At 43.1% G+C, this 27,662-nt stretch overlaps 1 protein-coding gene across 1 annotated transcript; it reads left to right on the forward strand.

Moving 5' to 3' along the window:
• The first annotated feature begins 13,972 nt into the window (after nucleotides 1–13,972).
• Nucleotides 13,973–15,143, forward strand: LOC308679393 (neuronal migration protein doublecortin-like). Its single transcript, XM_081347008.1, has one exon. The coding sequence runs from the start codon at nucleotides 14,729–14,731 to the stop codon at nucleotides 15,116–15,118; it is 390 nt and encodes a 129-aa protein (XP_081203134.1). The 5' UTR covers nucleotides 13,973–14,728; the 3' UTR covers nucleotides 15,119–15,143.
• Nucleotides 15,144–27,662: the final 12,519 nt, after the last annotated feature.

Genomic DNA, 27,662 nt, shown 5'->3' on the forward strand with positions numbered 1-27,662 from the left:
AGTGTTCCAATATCTCAGGGGCTGCCTCAAAGAAGAGGGAGTCAAGCTATTCTCCAAAGCCCTTGAAGGCAGGACAAGAAGTAACGGATGGAAACTAGTCAAGGAGAGAAGCAACCTGGAACTAAGGAGGAATTTCCTGACAGCGAGAACAATTAACCAGTGGAACAACCTGCCTCCAGAAGCGGTGAATGCTCCAACACTGGAAGTTTTTAAGAAGAGACTGGACAGTCATTTGCCTGAAATGGTATAGGGTTTCCTGCCTTAGCAGGGGGTTGGACTAGATGACCTCCAAGGTCCCTTCCAACTTCTTCTTCTTCTTCTTCTTCTTCTTCTTCTTCTTCTTCTTCTTCTTCTTCTTCTTCTTCTTCTTCTTCTTCTTCTTCTTCTTCTTCTTTTTGCACCCTCTTTCTATTTGCAACGTTGCAATTTGGGTTATTTTCTGCTGAAAAACAGAAAAAATCAGCACTCGGGTTGTTTTCATACTTTGGGGGGAGAATCAGATAGCTTTTTATGTTTTCTAAGATGCTTACCAAGCACTTTAAAAAAAAAACAACTGAGAAAACCTGGGGGGGGGGACATCTCCATTTTCTTACCTGATGTGGCCTTATTGGCTTCTCCAATAGGATGGCACCAAAATAAATGTGTGCAAAATAAATGTGTATTTTGATGTGAAAAATTGGTGGGGAAGCTGAGAAAAGAACGCAGACATAAAGCACAAGAACAGACAAACAGAGTAACAGAGTTGGACAGGATCTTGGATCATCCAAGAAGCTTCTTCACTTCTGACTAAATGGGGGAGAATGGAAATCGGCCAGAACTGAAGAAGCTTCTTGGATGAGAAGCGAAATATCTTCAAGGAAAAACAAAGAAAGTCCAGTTGATTTTTTTTTTAAAAAAGGGACATTGAAGGGTGCTGGAAAAGGTGTTTCTAAAAGCACCTTTGGGACACTGCTTTAAAGCTATGCAGTCCCATTATAAGGACTATAATAGAAGCCATACAGTTCTGATAAATGCTTATTAAGGAATGAAGCAAACCAGGGCTACATTGAAAATATATCATAACCCTACAATGATCTCTTTTGATGGCCATAATGGAATTTTCCATCTTACGGTTTAACATTTAATGAGAAAATTGGCTTTTTTTCCTCCTAGTCTCACAGTCTGTTCCAAAATAGCTTTACAGTATGTGAAATTCATGATATTTGATAGGGGCTGTCACAAATTATTCAGCAGGGTGAGGGAGATATTTCAGATCTTCGTCTGGCTTTTCAGACTGAGGCAAGAGAGGATTAATTGAAAGAAGGAGCCCGTCTTAGAAGAAATTCAGATTTAAGATGGTAAGCCAACCCACTCTTTTAAGAGGGCTTCTCTTTGAGTGTTGCAAGATACCCTTGGAGACAACAATGATAACGACAAAATAACAACATGTATATCATGACATCACGCAGATGTGATCTCCTAGTCTCCTGCTTTCTAGTCTGGTTCCTTAACCGCTAGAACAAACTGGCTCTTAAAAATTTAATTTGTCTTTTGAGGATTACTTCAGATACAATGGGTTTGTCATTTGGAGATCTGGGGGTATGTCTGGATGGAAATTGTTTTAAAAGATTTTTTTTAAAAAAAAATCCTACCTTTATTATTTTTAGAAAATGGCGACGATGCCAAAATGACAATATGACAAAGTGCCATAGTGATGCAGTGGTTAGAATGCAGTATTGCAGGCTAACTCACTGCTCACTGCCAGCAGTTCGAGTCCCACCAGGCTCAAGGTTGACTCAGCCTTCCTTCCTTCCGAGGTAGGTAAAAGGAGGACCCGGATTGTTGGGGGCAAATATGCTGACTCTACACTGCTTAGAGAGGGCTGTGAAACACTATGAAGCGGTATATAAGTCTAAGTGCTGTTGCTATTGCTATGTGTATAATGACGTCATGCAGATGTGAACATTTATTTTATTTATTTATTATTTATTAATGGGATTTATATCCCGCCCTATCTCCCGAGGGACTCAGGGCGGCTAACAACAACAAAACTTAAAGGTCTCTGTACAGTAAATTAAAAATAAAATTTGAAATAAATTAAAATAAATTAAAGAATAAAGTCAGAATTGTAAATATAATTAAAATCCCTGTCAGTCTAGGTCAGCCAGGTGGAAAAGGAGTGTTTTGAGGCCGCGGCGAAAGGACTGGAGATCTTGGGCCATCCGAAGCTCAGGGGGGAGCTGGTTCCACAGGGCTGGCGCTCCCACAGAGAAGGCTTTTCCCCTGGGGGTCGCAATGCCAGTAAATAAGTCATGGCCACCTTCTTTATTTATGTTTTCTTGTTAGATTTTTTTTTATTCTGATTTTATTATTTTTATAAATAACTCAAAGTGACAAACATGCCTTATGCTATTTGAGGGGGGGGGGGTGTCACAAAGAAGAAGGGGATCAACTTATTTTCCAAAGCTCCAGAGTGCAGGACAAGAAACAAGGGATGGAAACTAATCAAGGAGAAAAGCAAGCTAGAACTAAGGAGAAAATTCTTGACAGTCAGGACAATTAATCAGTGGGATGGCTTGCATCCAGAGGTTGTGGCTGCTACATCAGTGGAGGTTTTTAAGAAGAGACTGGACAGGCACTTGTCTGAAATGGTATAGGGTCTCCTATTTAAGCAGGGGGCTGGACTAGAAGACCTCCAAGGTCCCTTCCAGTTCTATTCTGAATCAAATTGGCCAGCTAACTAGTAAAATTTAGCTTGATTTAAAAAGTGAACTGAATTCCCCCTCCTATTTTCTCCACAACAATCACCCTGTGAGTTGAGTTGGACTGAGAGTGGGTGATTAGCCCAAAAACATCCAGCTGGCTTTCATGCGTAAGGTGAGACTAGAACTCATGGTCGCCTGGTTCCTAGCCTTAACCACTTGGACGAAACTGGCTCTTATCATTTGCTCCCATCATTACCCCATGGATGCTTAGAGTTATTTATTGTAGGTAGTATCAATTGGCATTCAGCCAACTGGTTGCTTCTCACCCTCCAAATTTCAAACTGTGTACATTGGAAATTTGCAGAATGAGGTTTTCCATATTTGGTTCAAAACTTCTTTTTAAAAATGTAAAAATTGCACCAAATTCAGCAAGGGCGCTGGGGAAAAAAACCCTCACTATTCCAAGCACCTTGCAACTGCTTCTCACTCATAATGATCTAATTGCTAGAGTTTTAAAACACAGGGCAAAGAGTGTTCCATTCATAGTGAATGTCATTCAGAAACAGGAACAAACCAAGGTATTTTCACATCTACTGATTCAAATCTACTGATCAAACCTCAAGCATTTCTGGACATTAGTCTAACTGCCAGGCTATGCAATCCTGAATAATATACCCAGACTTGTGTTTCTTTGGAGTGAGGTATTTACATAACTAATTAATAAATGTCCTGTTGCCTTTCTTTCGACCTTGGACTCGATATTTCTTCAGAAAAACATTTCTGGATGTCATTCTGAACTGCGGAAAAATATTGAAAAGCCGGATCTTTTAGCTTCTTGGGGCTAAATTCTATACTTAGACTATCACACATTTAGACTAGACGGAACAGATGCAAATTTTCTTCTTTCTCATACGGCATCCAGACATGTTCTTTGAACAATTCTTGAGTATAAGGTCAAAAGAAAGAAGAGGGAAGGGAGGCTAATTAATTATGGTTATTTAGCTACATCCCTCCAGAGAAACAGAGCGCTGGGTATATTATTCAGGCTTGCACAGCCTGGTAGCTGGATTCATGTCTGGACAAGCTCAGGTTTTGATTGATAGATTTGTCAGACTGTGGCTTTGTGAGATGAATCGACAAGTAATAGGATAGTTTCAATCCTGAAAGTGAAAATTTAGTTTAGTTTTGCCAACGCGTAGCTGGTGGATGCTGTGGTTTTAGACAAAGTTCTTTTGCATCCTGACTCAGAGATGGCCGAGATTGTCAGCATACGGAGACTCTTATCTCTAAGCTATGTTCTTCTTTATATAGCAATCTGCCTAGACAGATTTTAGAGCCAGCCCTGTCTATGTAAGTACATTGATTGACAGTGTCAACTTGGATTCTCTGACCGAAGTCTTTCATGCATAGACGTGGGTGTTTATGGACTCTGTGATGAGAGGTAGACCTTACTTTATAACCACTTGCTTAGGGACCATTCAAAGTTACAACAACACTGCAAAAAGTGACATGTGACCTGTGGGAAGTCAGCCCCCCCCCCCCAAGAAGGAAATATTTTTGGAAATATTTAAAAGACAGAATATATTTCCCTAAAGGATTGAAAGGCAGAAACCACACACACCCCCAAGTCTCTCTGTCCCAAGCAGAAACCAGCTCTGCAGAATTGCAGATGATAATCTTGTCAGAAAGACTGGAGTCAGGAAACTGGGATCAGGAAGAAAGGTCCCTAGAATCGACAACAAAAATCTAAGAATCATCAGCCCCAACCCCAGGGAAACAGGATATAACCTCGGGACATAATAGGATTAACCCACCAGCATCAAAATACCAGAAGGGCACACCCAAACTCAGGTCAGAATACATGACACAGGAAATACAAAGCCTCAAACAGGAACAGGAAACAACTCCAAACAAAAGCCCCAGAGGGTATAAAAACCCACTCCCTACATGTGCTCACTCTCTTTTTCCCAGAGCCATCTTCCTGTCTGGCTCTCCTCTTCAGTAAACTGCAACCTTCTTTCTAAAGCAGTCGCCATGTTGTTTATTCCTGGCTTGGATTGAACCATGATGAAGACTTTTCCTTCAACAGACCGTTATTCACATTTACAAACGTTGCAGCATCCCTATGGTCATGCGGTCAAAATGTGGGTGCTTGGCAACTGGTATGTATTGATGACTGTTGCCATGTCCTGGGATCACGCAATCACCTTTTGCAACCTTTGGTCAAGCTTAACAACTGCAGTGATTCACTTAAGAACTGGGGCAAGAACGGTCCTAGAAGGAGGCCAAACTCACTTAACAATTGTCTCACTTAGCAACAGCAATTTTTGGCCTCAATTGTGGCCAAAAGTAGACATCCATTATTTTTAGTGGATAAAAAAATAATACTTCAGAAAATTTAAAAAAAAGGATTGCCGTGATCATAAAATGTAAAATTAATTGCTTAAAAACATAACAGTTCATTAGGTCATCTAAAGACAGAAAGTTTCTATAAAGCTCTAAACGTGACAACAGTTTTGATCTCTTTGTGTTTGTTGCTGTTTCCCAAATAGCGGTACCCAATCAAGTGAAGGGAAAGAAAAAAAAGGAGTGGGGGAATGAAATAAATTAAAATAGAATATTTAAAAAACAGGAAACTACATATTTTTAAATTCCCTTCTATTGTTGCTGACTGATGATGCTACTGATATACTTTATAACTATTGACATTCCTTGTAATTACTGTTAAGTTATGCCAATTACTTCTGCCTTAGAATCTGAACTTAAGTGTCTGCCTTGTTGTGTGACGTACAATATAGAGTAGGTGGTTCCTAAACCTTTTGGCCGTGATACCTCCCTTTAATGCAGACCAGAGCATTTTACAGCCCCCGAGGCCTCATCTGACTGTTTGACTGACCCTGTCCAGCCCATGTGAGGTCAATCAGAAAGTAGAAGTCAAATGTAAATAAATCTATGCCATGAATGCAATCCAACTGCCTTGCTTTAATTTTGAAAGTGATTGCAATTTTTTTAAAAAATTTATGCTTGTGCATTTGTTTGTGCATACACGCCTTTGCACCTTCACAGCTCTATAGGTGTAGCCCTTCACAACAGTCACAATTTTTCATGTGGCCCCTTGGGAAAATTAATTGCCTAACTCTGCCTTAGTGTGATTGTTATGTAAAAAGCTCCCCCAAAATCCAGACATTGAAATGAACACAAATGAACAATGAAAACAAGGCAATGAAACTTGGAGAGAAATGAATTTAATGTAACAGTGTAAATGAAGGGTTTTTCACAGACACACACACACACACACACACACCCCTACTTGGACTCCCTCTGCATCTCCCCAAGGAGGGGCACCTCATAGTTTGGGAAACCCCTGAGTTACAGGGAAGCTGTTCTTACTTAATTTCAGCTCAATTTCTGTTCTGAATGTATAGTGTTAATCTCACCATTGCTCTATTTCCCCCACGTTTGGCCTCAGTAATCTGTTGATATTATTTTACATTTTGATATCCATCCAAGCCAGAGAAGAGAGGGTTTTTGTTTTGTTTTTTTCTTGTGAGATTTTAACCATCTTTCCAGCCGAGGAATTTCCAGACTGGGTAAGATCCTTATTCTGGAAAAGAAGAATTCTTTTGATTGATCACGTGAAGTGCTAGTACTGCTTTACAAAGCCCTAGTAAGACCACACCTGGAGTACCGCAGCCAATTCTGGCCACCATATCACAAAAAAGATGTTGAGAATTTGGGAAAAAAATCAGAGAAGAGCAACTAGGATGATCAAGGACCCGGAGACCAAAATGTACAAAGAACGGCTACAGGTTTTGGGTTTGGCTAGTCTAAAGAAAAGAAGAAATAGGGGAGACAATGTAGCAGTGTTCCAATATCTGAGGGGCTGCCACAAGGAAGAGGGGGTCACGTTATTCACCAAAGCACCAGAGGGAAGGATGAGAAACAATGGTTGGAAACTGACCAAACAGAGAAGCAACCTGGAATTAAGGAGAAACTTCCTGACAGTGAGGACAATCAACCAGTGGAACAGCTTGCTTCCAGAAATCATGGGCACTCCATCACTGGAGATTTTTAAGTGGGAGCCTGGTCTAGAAGACCTCCAAGGTCCCTTCCAGCTCTATTCTATTCTATTCTATTCTATTCTATTCTATTCTATTCTATTCTATTCTATTCTATTCTATTCTATTCTATTCTATTCTATTCTATTCTATTCTATTCTATTCTATTCCATTCCATTCCATTCCATTCCATTCCATTCTACGATCTGTCTATTCTATTCTATTCTATTCTATTCTATTCTATTCTATTCTATTCTATTCTATTCTATTCTATTCTATTCTATTCTATTCTATTCTATTCTATTCTATTCTATTCTATTCTATTCTACTCTACTCTACTCTACTCTACTCTACTCTATTCTATTATCGCTGCTCCTAATACCAACCAACTGTTCAGGATGGGAAGAAAACCAGAAATGCAAAGAACTTTCAGAAGACAATTACCTGGGAGAGAGCAGGAGCCCCCAATGGGTCCTAAGACCCTTCCGACCTTGTTATTCAGCAAGAATTATTTTGAATTTTGAATAGCTTTGAATAGAGAATGATTAAAGAGGGAGAGATGGTCATTTTCGTTCCTTCTGTTCAATCATGTCTGTTCCTCAGAGACCCCTGGACAACAGAGAGATAGCATCACAGTCATGGGAGGGGATAGCACCACTCTATGCTACACTGGTATCAAAATCATATGAAGTATTAGTACCATTTTATGAAGGGTTAGTAAGGCCGCACCTGGAATACTGCATCCAATTTTGGTCACCACATTACAAAAAAGATGTTGAGACTTTGGAAAAAGTGCAAAGAAGAGCAACTGAGATGATTAAAGGCCTGGAGACAAAAACATACGAAGAACAGTTGCAGGATTTGGGTTCGGCTAGTCTAGAGAAAAGAAAGACCAGGGGGAGCATGACAGCAGCATTCCAGTATTTGAGAGGTTGCCACAAGGAGGAGGCAGTCAACCTATCTTCCAAAGCACCAGAAGGCAGGACAAGAAAAAATGGATGGGAACTGATCAAGGAGAGAAGCAACCTGGAATTAAGGGGAGACTTCCTAATAGTGAAAACAATTAATCAGTTGAACAGCTTTGCCTTCAGAAATCGTGGGTGCTCCATCACTGGAGGTTTGTAAGAAGAGATTGGATGATCACTTGCCTGAAATGGTATAGGGTCTCCACACTTGAACAGGGGGCTGGACTAGAAGACCTCAAAGGTCCCTTCCAACTCTATTCTGTTTCTGAGATTCTGTTAGGACAACACTTAGAATACTGTGCCCATTTCTGGTCTCCACGCGTCTCAACTAGAGAATGAGACCTGGAAAAGTGCCGAGAAGAGTAACAAAATGATAAGAGGCTGGAGGCTTAAATCATATGATGAATGGTTGAGGGAGCTAGGTATGTCTAGCCCAGAGAACTATAACTTGTGGACTTCAACTCCCAGAAGAGAAGGATTTGAGGGGAGGGAGACATGATTATAGAGCCATGGGGGCGCAGTGGTTAGAATGCAGTAAAAGGTAAAGGTAAAGGTTCCCCCGCACATGCATGCTAGTCGTTTCTGACTCTAGGGGCCGGTGCTCATCTCCGTTTTAAAGCCGAAGAGCCAGCGCTTGTCCCAGGATGTCTCCGTGGTCATGTGACCGGCATGACTAGACGCCAAAGGCGCACGGAACGCTGTTACCTTCCCACCGTAGTGGTCCTTATTTTTCTACTTGCATTTTTACGTGCTTTCGAACTGCTAGGTTGGCAGAAGCTGGGACGAGTAACAGACGCTCACTCTGTTACGCGGCACTCGGGATTCGACCCGTCAAACTGCTGACCATCTGATCGACAAGCTCAGCGTCCTAACCCACTGAGCCACTGAGCCACTGCAAGCTAATTTTTCTGGCTGCCAGCAGTTCAGCAGTTCAAGTTCCACCAGCTCAAGGTTGACTCAGCCTTCCATCCTTCCGAGGCTGATAAAATGAGGACCCACATTGTTGGGGGCAACAGGCTGACTCTGTAAACTGCTTAGAGAGGGCTGTGAAGCACTGTGAAGCAGTACAGAAGCCTTAAGTGCTATTGCTACAGTCTTCCAGTATTCGAGGGGCTGTCACAGAGAAGAGGGGATTGACGTATTCCCCCAAAGCACCAAAAGGCAGGACAAAAAGTAATGGGTGCCATTAAATAAGCCCCTGAGCTCTCCTTCACACCCAAGAGGGAGCCACCAAAATGTTCTTTTCCATTGAAAGGAATTTTGAAACCAATATCCACAGAGAAGACGGGGTTGGCATTTCAGATGCAAATCTAAAGGCTACATGCAGACCCCATTACTTCTAACTCAGATTTGGAAGGGAAAGAGCAGAGGGCCAGAGGGACACAAGGGTGTGAGCCTATAATGAAATGTGTGTGGTGATATCATTGTTGGCTCAAATGCACCTATCAGTCCCATGAGCTTCTCTACTTGGCTGTCACCGATGCTTTCCAATCTATTTGGAAGATGTCTCTTAAGCAAAAGCTCAGTCAATCAAAGAATATTGCTGGAAGGGACCTTGGAAGTCTTCTAGTCCAACTCTATATAGTTAGAGACAAGTGGCTATTCAGCCTCCTCTTAAAAACCTCCAGTGATGAAACACCCACAATCTCTGAAAAGCAAGCTCCTTTTATGTGCCCCTTTTCAAAGCATTTTCTTTAATGTGTAGTTTAATGAAGAGATGGGTGAGGGGCTGCCACAAAGAAGATGGAGTCAAGCTATTCTCCAAAGCACCTGAAAGTAGGACAAGAAGCAACAGATGGAAACTAGTCAAGGAGAGAAGCAACCTAGAACTAAGGAGAAACTTCCTGACAGTTAGAACAATTAACCAGTGGAACAACCTGCCTTCAGAGGTGGTGAATGCTCCAACACTGGAGGTTTTTAAGAAGAGACTAGACAGCCATTTGCCTGAAATGGTATAAGGTTTCCTGCCTGAGCAGGGGGTTGGACTAGATGACCTCCAAGGTCCCTTCCAAGTTTATTATTATTATTATTATTATTATTATTATTATTATTATTATTATTATTATTATTATTATTATTATTATTATTATTATTATTATTATTATCATTATCATTATTATCTTGGTTGATCTCAAGCTATGCATCTGATGGACCAGCAGTTATTCCAGATGGAGCTGAACCAACTGCCCAGTTTTTTGTCAGTCACCAATGCACATTCTTCGGTGTTGCATATTTATACCAAATTGCACTGAAGTCTTGTTTTCCCCCTTCTAGCGGCAATCCCCAAACAATCAGACAGTTTTGCTTACCAATAACGCCTTTTGTGCAAACTTAAAATGTGGCAAAGTTTTCTTCTTTGTCATCAATGCTTCAGCAAGGGATCCATAATAAGATTTAAGGGATTGCTATATATGCTTATTTGCACATTTCTGTTTGGACTCTTTCCTTTCCTTTTCGATTGATTTGCTGGCGAAAGGCTGTAATAAATAAAACAAAACAGAATTGAAAATCGAATGAGCAGGCAACGGCAGTGATCATGTATTTGAAGCAGAGGTCAGCTAGCTGGCGTTTTGCTGGTGATGCCATCAGATACATTTCATCGTTTTGACATCATTATGTTTTGCTGAAGACACCCAGGCTTCGTCAGTGACAGGACTTGCATCAGCTGTCAAGGTGCAATTGTGTAATTGATCGTGTGCAGAGAAGTGTGGGACATGTGTCATCATTTTGATACCATTGTGCCTTCTCCTGATTACCTTAACTGGTAGCAGAAGTATTTGAATGGGAAGATCAGAACTACTTCATCTCAGCTGTATCAGAGTACAGAGTACAGAGGAGCAGAACGGCGCTTTTCGATCAAAACAGTCAAGATGGCAGCTGCATCAGTGTGATGGAAGCTCTATCCATTTTTCATATGCAGCCCTGCCCCGCAATGACATTTGCAATACAGGTAGTCCTCAACTTACAACAGTTCACTTAGTAACCGTTTGAAGTTACGACGGCACTGAAAAATGTGACTTATGACCGTTTCTCCCAGCTGTGACCTTTGCAAGCATCCCCACGGTCGTGTGATGAAAATTCAGATGCTTAGCAACTGCTTCATATTTATGACCGTTGCTGTGTCCCAAGGTCATGTGATCACTTTTTGCAGGCAAAGTCAAAAGGGAAGCCAGATTCACTTAATAACCAGGTTATTAATTTACCAACTGAGGTGATTCACCTAACGACGGAGGCAAGAAAGGCCGTAAAATGGGGCAAAACTCACTTGAACCAATGTCTCACTTAAGAACAGGAATTTTGGGCTGACTTGTGGTTACCTGTACTAATGGAGAGACTCTGCCTTTATTCCATAATTTAATTTAATTTAATAATTTAATTTGTATGCTGCCCTTCTCCCGAAGGACTCAGGGCGGTGAACAGGGCAATACATAATAAAAAACAGGATACAAAAATTAAAAAGTGATTAAACAACTATGCCCGTAGTAATTGATACATATTAAAAATTAAAACTAATTATAAAAAACCCAACCCCATCCCGTCAGACCAGGCCAGCTTGTTCAAAAAAGAAGGTTTTAAGATTGCGCCGGAAGGAGCGAAGGTCGGGGGCCATCCGGAGCTCAACCGGCAAGCGGTTCCAAAGGTCTGGCGCGCCCACAGAGAACGCTCTCCCCCTGGGGGTCACCAATCGGCATTCTTTGATCGGCGGCACCCTGAGGAGGCCCTCTCTGTGGGAGCGCACTGGACGGAGGGAAGTTGACGCCGGCCGCAGGTGTTGCCGTAGGTAATCCGGACCCATGCCATGAAGGGCTTTGTAAGTCATCACTAACACCTTGAACCTCACCCGGAGAACTAAGGAGGGGATAAGAGCAGAATCATCTCAAAACTCATTTTCCTTATGGATGCAGTTTAGGGCATCTGGAATCCAAGTCAGAATGACATCATTGTAAAATAAGTATAGGTGTCTCTCCACCCAGGTAGCCTGAGGTTAAACCCTGACCTCTGACCGTTTCTTGTGAATCAGGTTCCTGGTTAAGCCTGTCAGAGGTTTCAAGAAACATGGTGTGTGATCATAAGAAAAATGCCTCGATTTACACAGCCGTGCTTGCTTTAAAACCTCACCCCGCTTGCATCCACGAGGCAGCTGAGATTTTCATAGGCATCTAGCTAGTGCACCCTCACTGTTGTGGTGTGTGTGCTGAAGTCTAATGCCATGTCGTAAATCAAACCGTGTCTGTTTTCAGCTGGGCTGGGAAGAGCATCAGAGGAACTGTAGACAATGGGAGGTTTTCCTTGGAAATGCATAGACAACGCCTCCGAAAATATGGCTCGTCCCACTCTTTGCGACTTGATGTGAAAACTGAAATCCAGAATTAGGCTACCTTTTCTCTTTTAAAAAGTGGGAAGGGGGTCTTTACCAGGAAATTGGTCCTGAGCGTGAAGCCAAGCCAAGCCAAGGGATCTGCAGGTCTCTCTCTCTGTGTCTGTGTGTGTGTGCACGGGCGTGCAAGATGTATGCAAAAGGCACTAGGACCTAGCAGGAATCTTGGCCAAAGTGGCAGGAATTTCTTGCTTGGAGCACAGACAACAAAGGCAGAGTGTAGCTGGGTTTCTTTCTCTCAGCATCTCCGCCCTGTGAGCTGGGAAAAAAAAAAACCGGTGAGTAAAGCCTGAATTTCCCAAGCAGGGCAAGTAACAGATGCCAGGTGCCAAGCAAAGAACAGGCTGGACCTTTCCAGCCGCAGATGCCTTCTTAGCCCATCACTCCAGTCGTTTGGTTTCGCCTTTTCCTTTTTCGGAAAAGTTGGCTTTGGGTGCAGTTCCATTGTACGTGCGGACTTTAGTAAGACAGGAGCAGGCAGGAGCGGAGTCTGCAACTTGACGGAAGGAAGCAGAGGCTGGGAAACTCTCTCTGCAGCTCAAGTTGACAATACGAAGGTCAGGGACCCAGTCACTGTCACACCGTAGGAAAATGAATGGTGGGTTGGGAGCTGGCCAGAAGTGGAAGGAAGTGGTTTGGAAAACAATTGCTTTTGCTGGAGATTTGTACCTGATTGCAAACTGTCAAGGTTTCAACCCGTTTTTTCTGGTAGAGATGTGACCTGCATACTAACGGTCTCTCGAGCTAACGATAGCCAGAGCATGCTTCTTTCTCTCTTTTTTTCCCCATTATGCTCAGAGCTTGGGTTTGCATGCCAAGTTTTAAACTGCAAAAGGAGGAGGATCCTTAGGATGTTGGTCTTCCTGCCGTTCCCATCACTCCTCCGCTGCACAAATTTCAGCAAAGGCTGTCGTTGCCTGCCTCTATTTCAGCAAAGGCTGTCGTTGCCTGCCTCTCTTTGCTATCGCCGTGCTCTGGCTCCGAACAATGAAAGGTGCCACTTGCAGGGGTGTGACAGGGATACAGCTAAGAGGTGGCTCCAGCAATTAAAAATCGCTTCATTTTACTGGTGAGGAGGAGGAGGAGGAGGGAGGGAGGGAGGGGGGGGGGAAAGGGAAATGTCAAAAGGCTTCCTGATTAACTGACCCTCGCATTGCATTCCAAGTGGAAACAATATTGTTCTTCAATATTAACTTCCTCGCTGCTGTTTCCATATTAACTCCTTCCACCCTTCCATGTTCTCTCCTGGGCGGTTGGGAATAACCCTCAAAAGTGATTGATGGCTTACAGGGAGGGATGTATAAGCCAAGGGAAGGACTGGGGGAGAGTGGGGGGGGGGACTGGCCAGCTTCTGAAACCAGCTGCTCACAAAGAAAACGGCATTGTCGCCGTATTGACTGGAGAAAAGACTTACTGGTGATTCCCATCCACCACCACCCACCCACCCCGTTTAAAAGGGGCTCCCCAGCTTGGTCACTCCAGTCACCCTTGGCGACCCTGAATCCGTTACAGATGATGAACTGGTTCTTTCGTTTGTCGGCTGTGTCGCTCCTGGCCAAGGTCCCTTCCATGTTTCCATCCATTCATGGAAAGTGGATCTTCTTTCCTTTCTCTCCCCCCTCCCCTCCGCTCCCCCCCCCGCAGTCCCACAGCCCCATCTAAATAAACTGCAGTGAACTTCTGCTCACTCCTTACAGCTGTCCGCAGATCCGTCTTCCAACGGAGTCCATAAAAGGGTTTGCCTGATCTTGATATGCAGAACAGATTTCCGTAGAGAGTCCACGAGGCTCAATGCAATGCTCTTTCCTGGCTTAATTTTTTCCTTCCCCTTTTCTTTCTCTTTTTGCTTCTAAGCTGTTTTGGAAAGTCATCCCGAAAGGTGGGGAGGAGGGGTGAAAATAATTCTTAGAAATAATCGGCCTTGATTGAGTGTATTGCGTAGGAGTCTCCCTCCCTCCCCAGTGCTCCCAGTAGTTCACTCATGCACATATGGAAAAATCTTCTCTGGTAGCTTTCCAAGAGAAGGAAAACCCAGGTGTTTTCTTTCTTTCTTTCTTTCTTTCTTTCTTTCTTTCTTTCTTTCTTTCTTTCTTTCTTTCTTTCTTTCTTTCTTTCTTTCTTTCTTTCTTTCTCTTTCTTTCTTTCTTTCTTTCTTTCCTTCCTTCCTTCCTTCCTTCCTTTCCTTTCCTTTCCTTTCCTTCCTTCCTTCCTTCCTTCCTTCCTTCCTTCCTTCCTTCCTTCCTTCCTTCCTTCCTTCCTTCCTTTCCTTCTTCCCTTCCTTTCTTTCTTTCTTTCTTTCTTTCTTTCTTTCTTTCTTTCTTTCTTTCTTTCTTTCTTTCTTTCTTTCTTTCTTTCTTTCTTTCTTTCTTTCTTTCTTTCTTTCTTTCTTTCTTTCTTTCTTTCTTTCTTTCTTTCTTCTCTCTCTCTCTTTCTCTCTCTCTCTCTCTCTCTCACTTTCTTTCTTTCTTTCTTTCCTTCCCCAAATCCAAGATCTGTATCATCAGCTTTTTTTCTCTCTCTCTCTCCAAAGGCTGTGTTGCCTCGCTGCATTATTATTAATTTTTGTCTTGTTTCTCCTTTGCTTCCATTCTCTCCTTTCTTCTTCTTCTGCCTCAGCTTCACATCTTTAGGGGTCACCAAGCAATGGAACTTGATTTTGGACACTTTGACGAAAGAGACAAGGCGTCCAGAAACATGCGTGGCTCCCGAATGAATGGCCTGCCAAGCCCCACTCACAGCGCCCACTGTAGCTTCTACCGCACCAGGACCTTACAGGCGCTGAGCAATGAGAAGAAGGCGAAGAAAGTGCGCTTCTACCGCAATGGGGACCGCTATTTCAAGGGGATTGTTTACGCTGTCTCCAGTGACCGCTTCCGAAGCTTTGATGCCTTGCTTGCCGACCTCACCCGATCTTTGTCTGATAACATTAATCTGCCTCAAGGGGTTCGCTACATTTACACCATCGATGGCGGCAGAAAGATTGGCAGCATGGATGAACTGGAAGAAGGTAAGGAGGAGAGCGTTGTAGGGTAGCTCCAGGAAGGGTGGGAAGAAGGGGACTTCCTGCTGAGGAACACCTGGAATGTCCCAGGTTCCAGCCTATGGAAGGTGACACTTTGATCCTGGTTCAGGGGGCCAAAATTAAAACTATGAATTTCAGTGGTGGGAATAATTTACCTTTGGGGCGGTTGTCCAAAATATGTCAGAGCTCATCTTTCATCCTTGGATGGATGTATATCATACTCTACCTCAGTGTTCCTCAATTTTGGAAACTTGAAGAGGCGTGGACTTCAACTCCCAGAATTCCCTAGCCAGCATGCTAGAGTTGAAGCCCATGCCTCTTGACGTTGCTGAGAATACCCATCTTGATATTTAATTTCAGAGTAAGCAGCATCATGCCATCTCTGGGAAAGGCTCTAATGCTGGGAAAGCTAGAAGGAATGGAAAAGAAGGAGGCTGGGGGATTCTGGGAATTGAAGTTCACAGACCTTCAAGTTGCCACGGCTGAGAAACACTGCTCTATATCATGGGGAGCCTCCTTATCCTAGATCCACTGCGAGTATCTAGAATTTTTGATGTGACCCACTGCTGGCGCCGAAATGTTGTCACCCAATTTTAATTTGTAATGTGATAGTTTGTGGAAGCTATGAAATCCAGGGGAGGATTCATGCCACCCATGTATAATTCAATCTAATTTCAGTCAAAGCAAGTTCCGCTGTGTCTTATTTATGGACTTGACTGCACAAAAGAATCAAGTGTGATCCTCAACCCCTGAAATTGTACACTGTGGCTGTCCAGTCCAGTCTTCTCAAACTGACTCCTATAAATCTCAGATGGCACGGGCAAGATGACTAGGGATTATGGGGGTGGTTATCTTGTCCATCAGAGAGGATCTAATCTATATTGGTGCATTCTGGCCGTGACTTTCTTAGATAGAGACTTTTTTCCAACCCCTCTGAAATCTGTTAAATAGAGGGGGAATCTCTTGCATTCCCCTCAGTGGGCCTGCCATCTAATTGAGATCCCTGCGGCATCAGGAAGAAATAAACCCTTGTTAGAAGATTAGAAGTTCTAATCCACTGTATTTTTAATGTGGATTTCCTACCCTGAAGCTTAAAATACATGGTTGGGCAGGCAGCATGGATGTGGATCTAGAAAGGCATGTAATTGAACAATCTCAGTCCAGATGGTGGGTGTGTTTGTGCACATGTTTCCATAACTTGCACTGGAAGTGGGATGCCTGCTCATTTCACCGGGTGGGTGGATGTCATGTCTCGTATGTTTTCCGCCTCGCTGCAGTGACAGGCATTCCACTGGGCTTGCAGAGCGGAGTCCCTGTGGACCATTAGTTGACTTGCCTAAGGAGGAGATATGGGTTCCCATCTGTGGACCCGTGAATTGCATTTAAGAGACTTATCTCCCTACCTTAAGAGCATCTGCGTATCTAAGTGATCTTGTCTACAATTTCCTTGCAGGATGTGAGTTTCTAGACAGGCTACATTGCCTGACCTTCTAGATTAGGTCTATTATATTTTTTTTGCAATATCTCTGAGTATCAGGACCGCAGGAGGTTGGAGGTTTGCTTTAAGAATGTCCTCAAACCCATGTTGGCACCACCTTTTATGGAGCCTTAGTGTTTAAGCATCTTTTCTATGCCTTAGGTAGCGAAGCAGCTCTTCCTCCAATTCTCGGTGAGTGCGAGAGCTTTGAGCAGATCTTTTGCAGTGGGTGTGTCCGGATGAAGCCGTGTACACTTTGCGCTGCATCCTGCAGAAATGCTTCAATGGGGTGTGAATGGGATCTGTGAGATTTCTGCACTTTTTGCCTGGGTATCCATCACTCGCCGGCTGAAAGGCACTAAAAGCATCGATGGTGCAATACGGAGTGGCTACAAAGCTAAATGCAGCTTGCCTTAAAGCTGGCAAGATTAGGCGAAACAGCAGCAGGGGAATTAAATAAAATGCTGATGTCATCATTGCTTTGGACATTTGGGCTAGAAGGTGCTTTTTTGTTTTTTTTAAAAAAAACCCTAAAGGAAAAGCCAGAATTCTATTCTTTACTGCAATAACGTTGAAGAAAAAAAAATACTTTTATTTCTTCTTTATTGTAAAAAAAAAAAAAGACTCGCTGAGCCTTGTGTACCTGTTGCTTAAAGGATTTTTTTAAGAAATAAAATAAAAATAAAAATCTTTTTTAATCTTTTATTCAGAGGCACATGTTCTAAATGTTCGTCTGGGAGGCAGCCTGCAGGGTGTGTCCCTTTGTCTGGGGTGGAAGTGTTCAGTGTGTCTCCAAAGTGCCTCTGTGCAAAGCTCGGAGGGGGTGTCACTTTGCTTTGCCCCTAGGGGGGGCGGCTGAGGGAGGGGAGGCTCCAAACTCTTCCGAGCTGGGAGAAAAGGAGGGAGCGGAGCGGGACTCTTGTAATTGGCCTGCTGGAGAGAAAGCCGGCAATGGATACAGTCCCATCAGGAGGAAAGCTTCCATATGGGTGCAGTCAGTTGTATATCTTTGCAACGCTGCATGGAAAGATTGGAAGAAAGATCTGCCCAGAGAGATTTGAGGAGAGAGAAAGACAGAGACAGAGAGAGAGAGAGAGAGAGAGAGAGAGAGAGAGAGAGAGAGAGAGAGAGAGAGACAGAGACAGACAGAGACAGACAGAGACAGAGACAGACAGAGACAGACAGAGAAAGAGAGAGAGAGACAGAGGGAGAGAGAAATTCTCTGCCTAGTTAGAAGGGCTGATAAAAAAGCAGAGCACAGCGAAGCACCTATCAACATGATCTTTACCCAGATTTTTAACCTTGCTTCAATGGCAGTGGGTACATCTGAACTGCAGCTTCAGGGCACAGCTGGGCTTCGGTGATTGTGTTTCTGGAGATGCGAGTTGGACCTCTCAGAGGGCTTCTGCTAGAGACTTCCCCGAGGCTTCCAGGTTCCTGAGACTCCTTGCCTCTAAGACCAGGGGCTACCATTTTGAATGATGTCATTCCCCATGAAAACTCCCCAGAGCTAGATTTGAAAAGGGTGACGTCATGGTTATCTAGCAAGCCACCAGAACTGCTTTGTTATCAGCTTCTCACGGGGGATTTAGTTCCAACAAGAAGCAAAGGGCTTCCACCAGAGTTAATGCAGAATGGAACCCTTCTTTGTTTTCATGAATGGAGTCCTTTGTTTTCTTGTTGCAGAAGGCCAAATGGTTTCATTTCGCACACGCATCCACACACCCATGCTTTAATGAGATATTAGTCTTAGTCTACGCCTGTCTTCCTTTCACAAGAAGCAATGGATGGAAACTAATCAAGGAGAGAAGCAACCTGGAATTTAGGAGAAATTGCCTAACGGTGAGAGCAATGAACCAATGGGACACAATTGTGGGTGCTCAACTCGGGGGGGGGGGGTTAAGAAGTGATTGGATAACCATTTTTTTCTAAAATGGTATAGGGTTTCCTGCCTGAGCAGAGAGTTGGACTATAAGACCTCCAAGGTCCCTAAAATCAATTCTGTATTCTGTTATTCCAAACTGCCCATCAGTACTAATGGAGATTTCTCCTGTAAGGTAAACTGAGAGGGGATTTTTGTTGGGAACATAGTAGGAAAGAAAAGATTAAGCTTTTTCAACCCTTTAATGGGGGGCGATTTGATACCATGGCAAGTCAGCTGAGCCATGAAATTAGCTCCATGAAACAACACCTTTAAAAATGAAACAGCCAAATGACTTTGGATCACGTTGTCTTGCAATCTCCTCCGTAGGTCTTCCAGTAGGAAGAGGCCTCAAAGATCCTTTCCCCCCCCCAAAAAAAAGGACAACTGGACTTTCTTGGGTTTTTTTATTGAAAATCTTTCACTTCTCATCCAAGAAACATCCTGAGAAATTTTTGAAACATTTTCAAAGAAAAAACCCCCAAGAAAGCCCAGCTGCCTTTTGGGAAAAGCAGCTTTGGGACAATCATAACCTAGATCAGACATGTCAAACACAAGGCCCGGGGGCCGGATCCGGCCTGCGAAGTGGTTTCATGTGGCCCGCGAAGCCATCCTGGAAAGAGTGAGGGAACAGCCCCCTCTGCCTTGGCTTTGGCCCAGAGACCCTCCTTCTGCCAGAGGCCCTCAGATCTGTCCCACTCCTGCCCAGGCCCCCATAGGCACCCTTGATGCGAACGATGTAGAGCTGGCCACGCCCACCCAGTAGGCCATACGCACTCTAGCCACGCCCACCCAGTAGGCCACACCCACCCTGGCCACACCCACCCGGCCCCCCGGAGGGCAACCGCAATGCTGATGCGGCCCTCAATGAAATTGAGTTTGACACCCCTGACCTAGATGATTGAGAATCACTCCTAGACGACAAGAAGAGTCATATCTCATATGAGGAGCCCCTTTGATATTTCTGATAAACTAAATGCTGCCAGAGACTTCTATGCATGTGTAACTTATGCACAGAAGCTCTTTTCTTTCGCAGAAGTAATAAGTCCATATTTCCTGTTCATTTTGAGAAGGCGGTATCTCCATGACCAGAAGTTGACATTGAGGCAAACTTAAGCCCTCTTGCACCGACCTAGAAAAGCCAATCTCCTTCTATTCCAAATTGCATGGACTAACATTCTCATATCAAACACAATGTTATTATTATTATTATTAATTATTTATTTGACTTATATACCGCCCTATTCCCATAGGACTCAGGGCGGTTTACAGGGCAATTAAAACCATACAATACAAAAGTTAAAATAAATTTAAAACAATTAATTAAATTTAAGCCCAAAAGTTAAAACTTTAAAACCCAATTAAAAACCCCTCAGTCTAGGCCAGACAGCTCAAAGAGCCACGTTTTTAGGTCCCGGCGAAATGAACGGAGGTCGGGGGCAGTCCTAAGTTCCATAGGAAGTTGGTTCCAAAGGGCAGGCGCACCCACAGAGAAGGGCCTCTCTCTGGGAGTCACCCGCCGGCAATCCTTCACTGGCGGTACCCTAAGAAGGCCCTCCCTGTGGGAGCGCACAGGACGATGGAGAGTTAATGTCGGCAGCAGGTGTTCCCTCAGATAATCCGGACCCAAGCCATTTAGGGCTTTATAGGTCATCACCAGCACCTTGAATCTCACTCGGAAGGCAACCGGAAGCCAATGCAGCTCGCGGAGAAGAGGTGTTACATGGGAGTTTCGGGGGACTCCCATCTCAATGGAGACCAAGCTTGGAAGATAGTTTGTTTAGTAGCCATCATGGGTAATTGATACCCCAACAGTGTCTTAAGACATCATCTTGCAATAAAATCTCTGGAACCAAGAAATTTTAGGGTGCCTCACTTCAGTATAGTGTGTGTGTGTGTGTGTGTGTGTGTGTGCGTGCGTGTGTGTGTTATATTTTCTCCAGATGGTTTATGTCATTCTGTAAAAATAAATACCACCCTACCCCTGAGGGTTCTTTCCCTGATGTGCCAAAATTATGTTATTTGTTATGATATTCTGTATTTCCAGAGGGTTCAGCTGAACTATAGGAAGGGAAGGGGATTAAGGAAAAAAACATTTGGAACTATTTTGTATATTCATATTGTATAGATTTCTAGAGCTTCTTATCTGAAGTTACTTAAAATTCAAACTGCATAATAAAGAGGGGGCCATATCCCGCGAGACGGGTGGCATACAAATTTAGTAAATAAATTTTAACAAATGGTGGCTCTCGCAGACTAATTTTAAGAATGTAAATCTTTATAAAGTTGAAAAAGGTGCCTGTAGTAGGAGTAATAGTTGTAGTAATACTACACCACATATAAAAAAGATGCTGAGATTCTGGAAAGGGTGCAGAGAAGAGCAACAAAGATGATCAGGGGACTGGAGGCTAAAAGATATAAAGAACAGTTGCAGGAATTGGGTACGCCTTGTTTAATGAAAAGAAAGACTAGGGGTGACATGATAGCAGTGTTCCAATATCTAAGATGCTGTCACAAAGAAGTGGGGGTCAACAAAGAGGATCAGGGGACTGGAGGCTAAAACATATAAGGAACGGTTGGGTATGTCTAGCTTAATGAAGAGAAGGACTGGGGTGACATGATAGCGGTGTTCCAATATGTCAGGGGCTGCCACAAAGAAGAGGGAGTCAAGCTATTCTCCAAAGCGCCTGAAGGCAGGACAAGAAGGAACGGATGGAAACTCATCCAGGAGAGAAGCAACCTAGAACTAAGGAGAAATTTCCTGACAGTGAGAACAACCTGTCTCCAGAAGTTGTGAATGCTCCAACACTGGAAGTTTTTAAGAACAGACTGGACAACCATTTGTCTGAAATGTTAAAGGTTCTCCTGCTTGAGCAGGGGGCTGGACTAGAAGACCTCCAAGGTCCCTTCCAGATTCTATTCTATTCTATTCTATTCTATTCCATTCCATTCCATTCCATTCCATTCCATATTTTGTATTGTATTGTATTGTATTGTATTGTATTGTATTGTATTGTATTGTATTGTATTGTACTGTACTGTACTGTACTGTACTGTACTGTATTCTATTCTATTCTATTCTATTCTATTCTATTCTATTCTATTCTATTCTATTCTATTCTATTCTATTCTATTCTATTCTATTCTATTCTATTCTATTCTATTCTATTCTATTCTATTCATATCCAACCATCAGCCACTCTATGAACCAGCAATCTCCATCCCTCTCTGTCTCGCATCTTCTCCTTCAGATCCACCATGGTCATCCCGGTGTCATCCTTTATAGTGTCCAGCCAATGGACACTAAGGCGGCCCCTTCTCCTTTTTTCTGCTGATCACTCCCAGCATGATTGCCTTTTTGAATGAGTCAGTTCTCATGACATGGCCAAAGTATGACAGCCTCTGTTTCACAATCTTGGCTTCAAGTGATACTTTTTGTGAGGGTTCTTTGTTTGTTATTTTTTTCAATCCATGGGATGTGTAATAGATGCCTCCAGCACCACACTTCAAAGGCATCCCACCCTTCTCCTATCTGCCCTTTTCAGAGTCCAAGTTTCACAGTCATAAGTAACAACTGGAGAAAAAATATTCAGCATTTGTTTGTGAAGCTGATGCCTTTACTCACAGAAAAACTTGTCTCCATGGAACTGGTCCCTGGTGCCCAAAAGATTGCGGTCCGCTGTTCTAATCCAATCCTCTGCCCAAGCAGGAAACCCTATGCTATTCCAGACAAATGGTTGTCCAGTCTCTTCTTGAAAAATATCCAGAGATGGAGCACCCACAAGTTCTGGAGTTTCCACTGATTAATTGTTCTCACTGTCAGGACATTTTTCCTTAATTCTTTGTTGGTTATCTCATGATCTTCTAACCATTACTTCTTGTCCTGCCCTCAGTTGTTTTGGAAAATAGATCAACCCCCTCTTCTCGATGACAGCCCCTCAAATATTGGAACACCACTATCGTGTCACTCCTAAGCCTTCTCTTTAATAGGCTTGACATACCCAGTTCCTGCAAATGTTCTTCTTATGTTTTAGCCTTCTTTCCCCTAATCGTCTTTGTTGATCTTCTCTGCACTTTTTCTAGAGCAGGGGTGTCAAACTGCCAGCCTGCAGGCTGGACACATCATCCGGAAGCCACACCCACCCTATTGCCAGCAATGGCAAAACCGTCCCGATACATTGCGCGATGTCATGTGATGTTGCGAGTTTGACATGTCTGTTCTAGAGTCTCTTTGCTTAAAAACCTCCAGTGATGGTGCACCCACAACTTCTGGAGGCAAGCCGTTCCACTGGTTAATTGTCCTCACCGTAAGAAAGTTTCTCCTTAATTCCAGGTTGCTTCTCTCTTTGGTCAGTTTCCAACCCTTGTTTCTTGTCCTGCCTTCTGGTGCTTTGGGAAATAAGTTGATCCCCTCCTCTTTGTGGCAGCCTCTCAAATATTGGAATACTGCTATCATGTCCCCCCCCCCAGTCCTTCATTTCTCTAGACTAGGGGTCCCCAACCCCCAGTCCGTGGACCTGTACTGGGCCGTGGCATGCCAGCAACCAGTCCACACAAAAAGGAAAGCCCCATCTGTGGGATGCAGGCAGCACACAAAACCACGTCCCCTCTGATCCATGGAAAAATCTCTCCATGTGTTCTGTTCCAGCCTACGACCGGCCCTGTTTGAATGTCAGGGACAACCCCTTTTTATAGTCAACAGACTGGAAAAACCCAACCAAATTTATTTACAAAGAAATCAAAAGTTCAAACAAGAGTTAAACAGGAATAATAGACCAGGACTCTAGCAGAAGATCTTCAAACGGTTGCCTTCAGCAACCAGCACCTCCCACACCTTCCCCTTTGATCAGCAGTCCCAAGGCGTGGCTTCTCATTGCCTTCTCCTCCTCTCACCGAGTTGCCTCATTGTCTTTCTCTGTTCTACTCTGCTTGAGTGCCTCCTGCTCCTAGCGTCCCTGAATAGATCCAGCTGTGAATCATCTACGTCCAATACCTCGTGCTCACACAGCTGAGTCTGATGAGGAACATGACGGGAGGGACCAGGCTGAGAGTCCTGCAGTGCATCAGAGCCTCCCTCTGACAACCAAAGGCTCTCCAAACCTCTCCTCTTCCTCCTCTTCAGAATCATCAGACTCAGCTGCCAGTATCACAGGCTGATGCTGAATCACAACACCATGTTACTGGTCCCTGGTGCCCAAAAGGTTGGGGACTTCTGCTCTAGACTACCCATACCCCATTCCTCCATCCGTTCTTCATATGTTTTTGTCTCCAGGCCCTTCATCGTTGGTCTTCTCTACACTTTCTCCAAAGTCTCAACATCTTTTTTGTAATGTGATGAACAAAACCGGATGCATTATTCCAAGTGTGACTAAGGATGTATAAAGCGGTACTAATACTTCATGTGATTTTGATTCTATACCTCTGTTTAAACAACCAAGGATTGCATTAGCTTTTTTGGCTGCACACTGCTGGCTCATGTTTAAGTGATTGTCCACTAGAACTCCGAGGTCTCTCTCCCACAGCTACTGTTTTTGAGCCAGGTTTTGCCTAATCTCTACTTGTACCAAATTAATTAGTACTAATCAAGTAATTATTTCAGTAATTAATTAGTTCGCGCTAATTTGTACCAAAGCTCGTGGACTCGATTTCCAGGATTACCTACTGTGATATTCCAAGAATTTCAGCATCTTGACTGCTCATAGGATAGGGTTACAGTTCTTGCTGTAAATATCACTGAATTGGGTTGGGGAGAATGCAGTTTCCTTTGTCTCTTCAAGGAAATATTTGCCATCCATTCTCAGCCACCTGTATGATTGCTGCTTCCCCTACATTGATAATTTGCATATCCCTTGCATGCCATGATGACAGATGTATTGATTTATTTATACTGCCCGAATCCATTTCCTAATTCAGAAAGCTCTCAAGGCAATTGAGAAGCAAAAGTAATTTGAAATACACACAGCCTCATCTTTTCACGTCCCTGTTTTGAAATCAAAGCTAAAATAAGGAAATTAATCAGCATTTTCTTGTTGTCTTATTAAAAATGTGCTGCTTTGCCAGCTCTTCAAGGAGGCACCGAGAGAGGGGAAAAAAAGGGGAAGAGAAAATTGCCAGCCAATACATCTTCCTATTTTATGCTTGATTAAACAGAAGGGGCAAGGGGAAGAAGGAGATGAAATTAAATTGCACCTGTATTTCCTATTCTTTGCTTGAGATGGAATTAGTATTAACGCTGGGAGCATCAAAAGAGAGATCATTATTGCCTCCCATTTCCTTGAAGGCGGTTAGACCTTTCCTTTCAGAAGATACTGGATTTCTTGCCATATGCAGAACAAAGGAAGCCCTTTTTGAAGCTGTTATAATCAAGCGAGGTCAATAAAGGAGAGTATTTCCATCTCAGGATTGAAATGAGGTGCTCTCTGAGCTTCGTTGTTTTCTTGCAGACGTTTTATTATTCAAACTAGATAACAGGGATTAGCACTGATAATGTTACCTAGTTGGGTAATGGAACATCTGCAAGAAAACAACCAAGCTCAGAGAGCACCAAGGACCCCTCAAGTGAGGACCAGCAAGGATATTTTGGCAGAAAAAGAGGGGGAGAAAATTAATTTTGGCCAACGCTAAATTAGCATTAGGGATTTTTGTTTTGTTTTCAGGTTTAACTGTCAACTGTTTAATTCTAATGTAAGGGACACTGTCTGTTTCCCTTTTCTGAAACAGATGGAAATAAAATTTGAGTTCTATCAAGACTCATCTTTAAACAAAAAGGAGAGCAAACTCTGATGTCCCAAGAAATGTGTGGTCTAAAAAGTGGAATGTGAGGAAGCCAAATGGCAGGTACGGTTTTGGAATTAGGAGACAAGTCAGAGAAGAGAAAAGAGGCTCCAAAATTTTTCAAAGAATCCCAAATCAGACAAGGTAGAAATCCGGGGGGGTTGGACTAGAAGGCCTGCAAAGTCGCTTCCAGCTCTATTATTCTATGTTCTGTGTTCTATTTAGGAAGATTCCAAGGTTGGCACATTGGCTCTAGACTAAAGGAGTCCAACCTTAGCAACTTTAAGACTTGTAGACTTCAACTTCCAGTATTCCTCAGCCAGCATGGGGAATTCTGGGAGTTGATGTCCACAAGTCTTAAAGTTGCAAGGTTAAACCCCTATTCTAGAATATTCCAGTTTGGGAACCTCTTTGCTACTTACGCCTGCTTCTATGAAATTTGCTCTCCAAGAAGCCCTGTTATCTCCAACTTTTTCTCTTAGTTTTATCAACCTTGCACTGAGTTTCAATACTACTTTTCCCAAATAATATGAAATAATATTAGTTCCCTTTACTATATTTGGAAATCTTCACTAAAGTGGTTGCATAAAAAAAAAAATTAAAGATTCCATCAAATTGAACTCAGCTCCTGCTAACTTTATGGACATGTCTATTAGATTTTTTTTTTCCAGCTGTATTTCTCATTATGTTCCTGTACTGTAGACAAATTCCTGATTGTACAGAAAATTGCAAGTTGCGTGTCTTGATTAGGCAGGAAGAAAAGTGTAAAGCTTTAGTACAGGCTGATGCTAGATGTCATAGAAGCAACATGGTAGCCTAGAGGTGGAGCTCACTCCTCACTATCAGGAGGCTGTGAGTTCAATCCTAGGTAGTGGCAGATATTTCTCTTTCTGGGTGCAAAGAGAAAATATCTGCTGTGAGCTCCATTTAGGCATCAGGAAGGGCATCTGGTCAGTAAATGCTCAGCTCCATTCAGTCGCCTCAACTCCACCCTGAAGCAAGGTCCTTAAAAGAAAAAAAAAGCTAGATATCATCACGATGCCAATCATTTTCACCTGTGAAAGAGATATTAGATTTGGGGTTCTGTTATTTTGTTGTTTTCTTCCTGTTTGGGAAGGAATACACACACACAAAATCTGGAGGTAATTTGAGAAGAGAAAAAAGTTGTAGTAAACAGCAGTAACTGTGAGAGGGATCTCGGAGTCCTGATGGACAATCGCTTAAAAATGAGCCAGAGTGTCCCGCAGCTCCCATAAAAGTCAATGCAGTCCTAGGTTTCATCAACAGAGGGATAGCATCAAGTTCACAAGAAGTGATACTACTACTGCTTTCTCCTGCATTGTAAGAGCATACTTGGAATACTGCATCAAGTTTTGGTCACCACATTACAAAAATGATGTTGAAACTCTAGAAAGAGGAATGTCTGTGGAGATTCACAGTCATCCAGGTAAGGTTGTCCCAAAGGTGCTTTGTTTAGGAGGCAACTGGACTTGTGTTTCTTTCGAAGATGTTTCACTTCTCATCTCTTCAGCTCTGGCTAGATGGTGGGGAGTGGAAGGATTTATATTCCTTGCAGTCATCTGCTCGTTAGCACTCTTTCTGAGAGTCATTGAGGCCACTTGGAGGTTTCCCCATATCCTCAGGGTCAGATGAGCTGTGCAAATGGGTGTGGAGCTGCAGGATGTTTTCTGCCCTGGGTCCCTTCACTGTCAAAAACAGGCACAGGCTATTGGGGATGAATCTGTGCTGTCTGAATCTCAATCTGAAGCACAAAAGGTTCCTGTAGTCTGCCATGTTTTCTGGAAGTCCATGCATACTCTCTCACCATTCGAAGGGTGTTCATCCCAAAGTGCATAGCTAAGAGGAGCAACAAAATGGTTAGGGGACTGAAGCTAAAGTGTATGATGAACTTTTGCAGGAAGTGGGTATGTCTAATCTAACAAAGAGAAGGACGAGGGGTGACATGGTAGCAGTCTTCCAATATTTGAGGGGCTGTCATAGGGAAGAGAGGGTTGACCTGTTCTCCAAAGCATTTGAGGACATGATGAGAATTAATGGATGGAAACTTATCAAAGATAGATAGATAGATAGATAGATAGATAGATAGATAGATAGATAGATAGATAGATAGATAGATGGATGGATGGATGGATGGATGGATGGATGGATGGATGGATGGATGGATGGGTGGGTGGGTGGGTGGGCGGACGGACGGACGGACGGACAGACAGACAGACAGACAGACAGATAGATAGATAGATAGATAGATGATAGATAACCTTTATTGCCATTTTTTTACTATGAGCAGAATGGCACACATTAAAAATGAAATTTAGTTGCTTGCTCTCAAAGTCTACACATACATAACACACATTTACACATT

The sequence above is a fragment of the Vipera berus genome, assembly GCF_964194415.1.
Source record: "Vipera berus genome assembly, contig: HAP1_SCAFFOLD_398, whole genome shotgun sequence".
NCBI classification, from domain to species: domain Eukaryota; kingdom Metazoa; phylum Chordata; class Lepidosauria; order Squamata; family Viperidae; genus Vipera; species Vipera berus.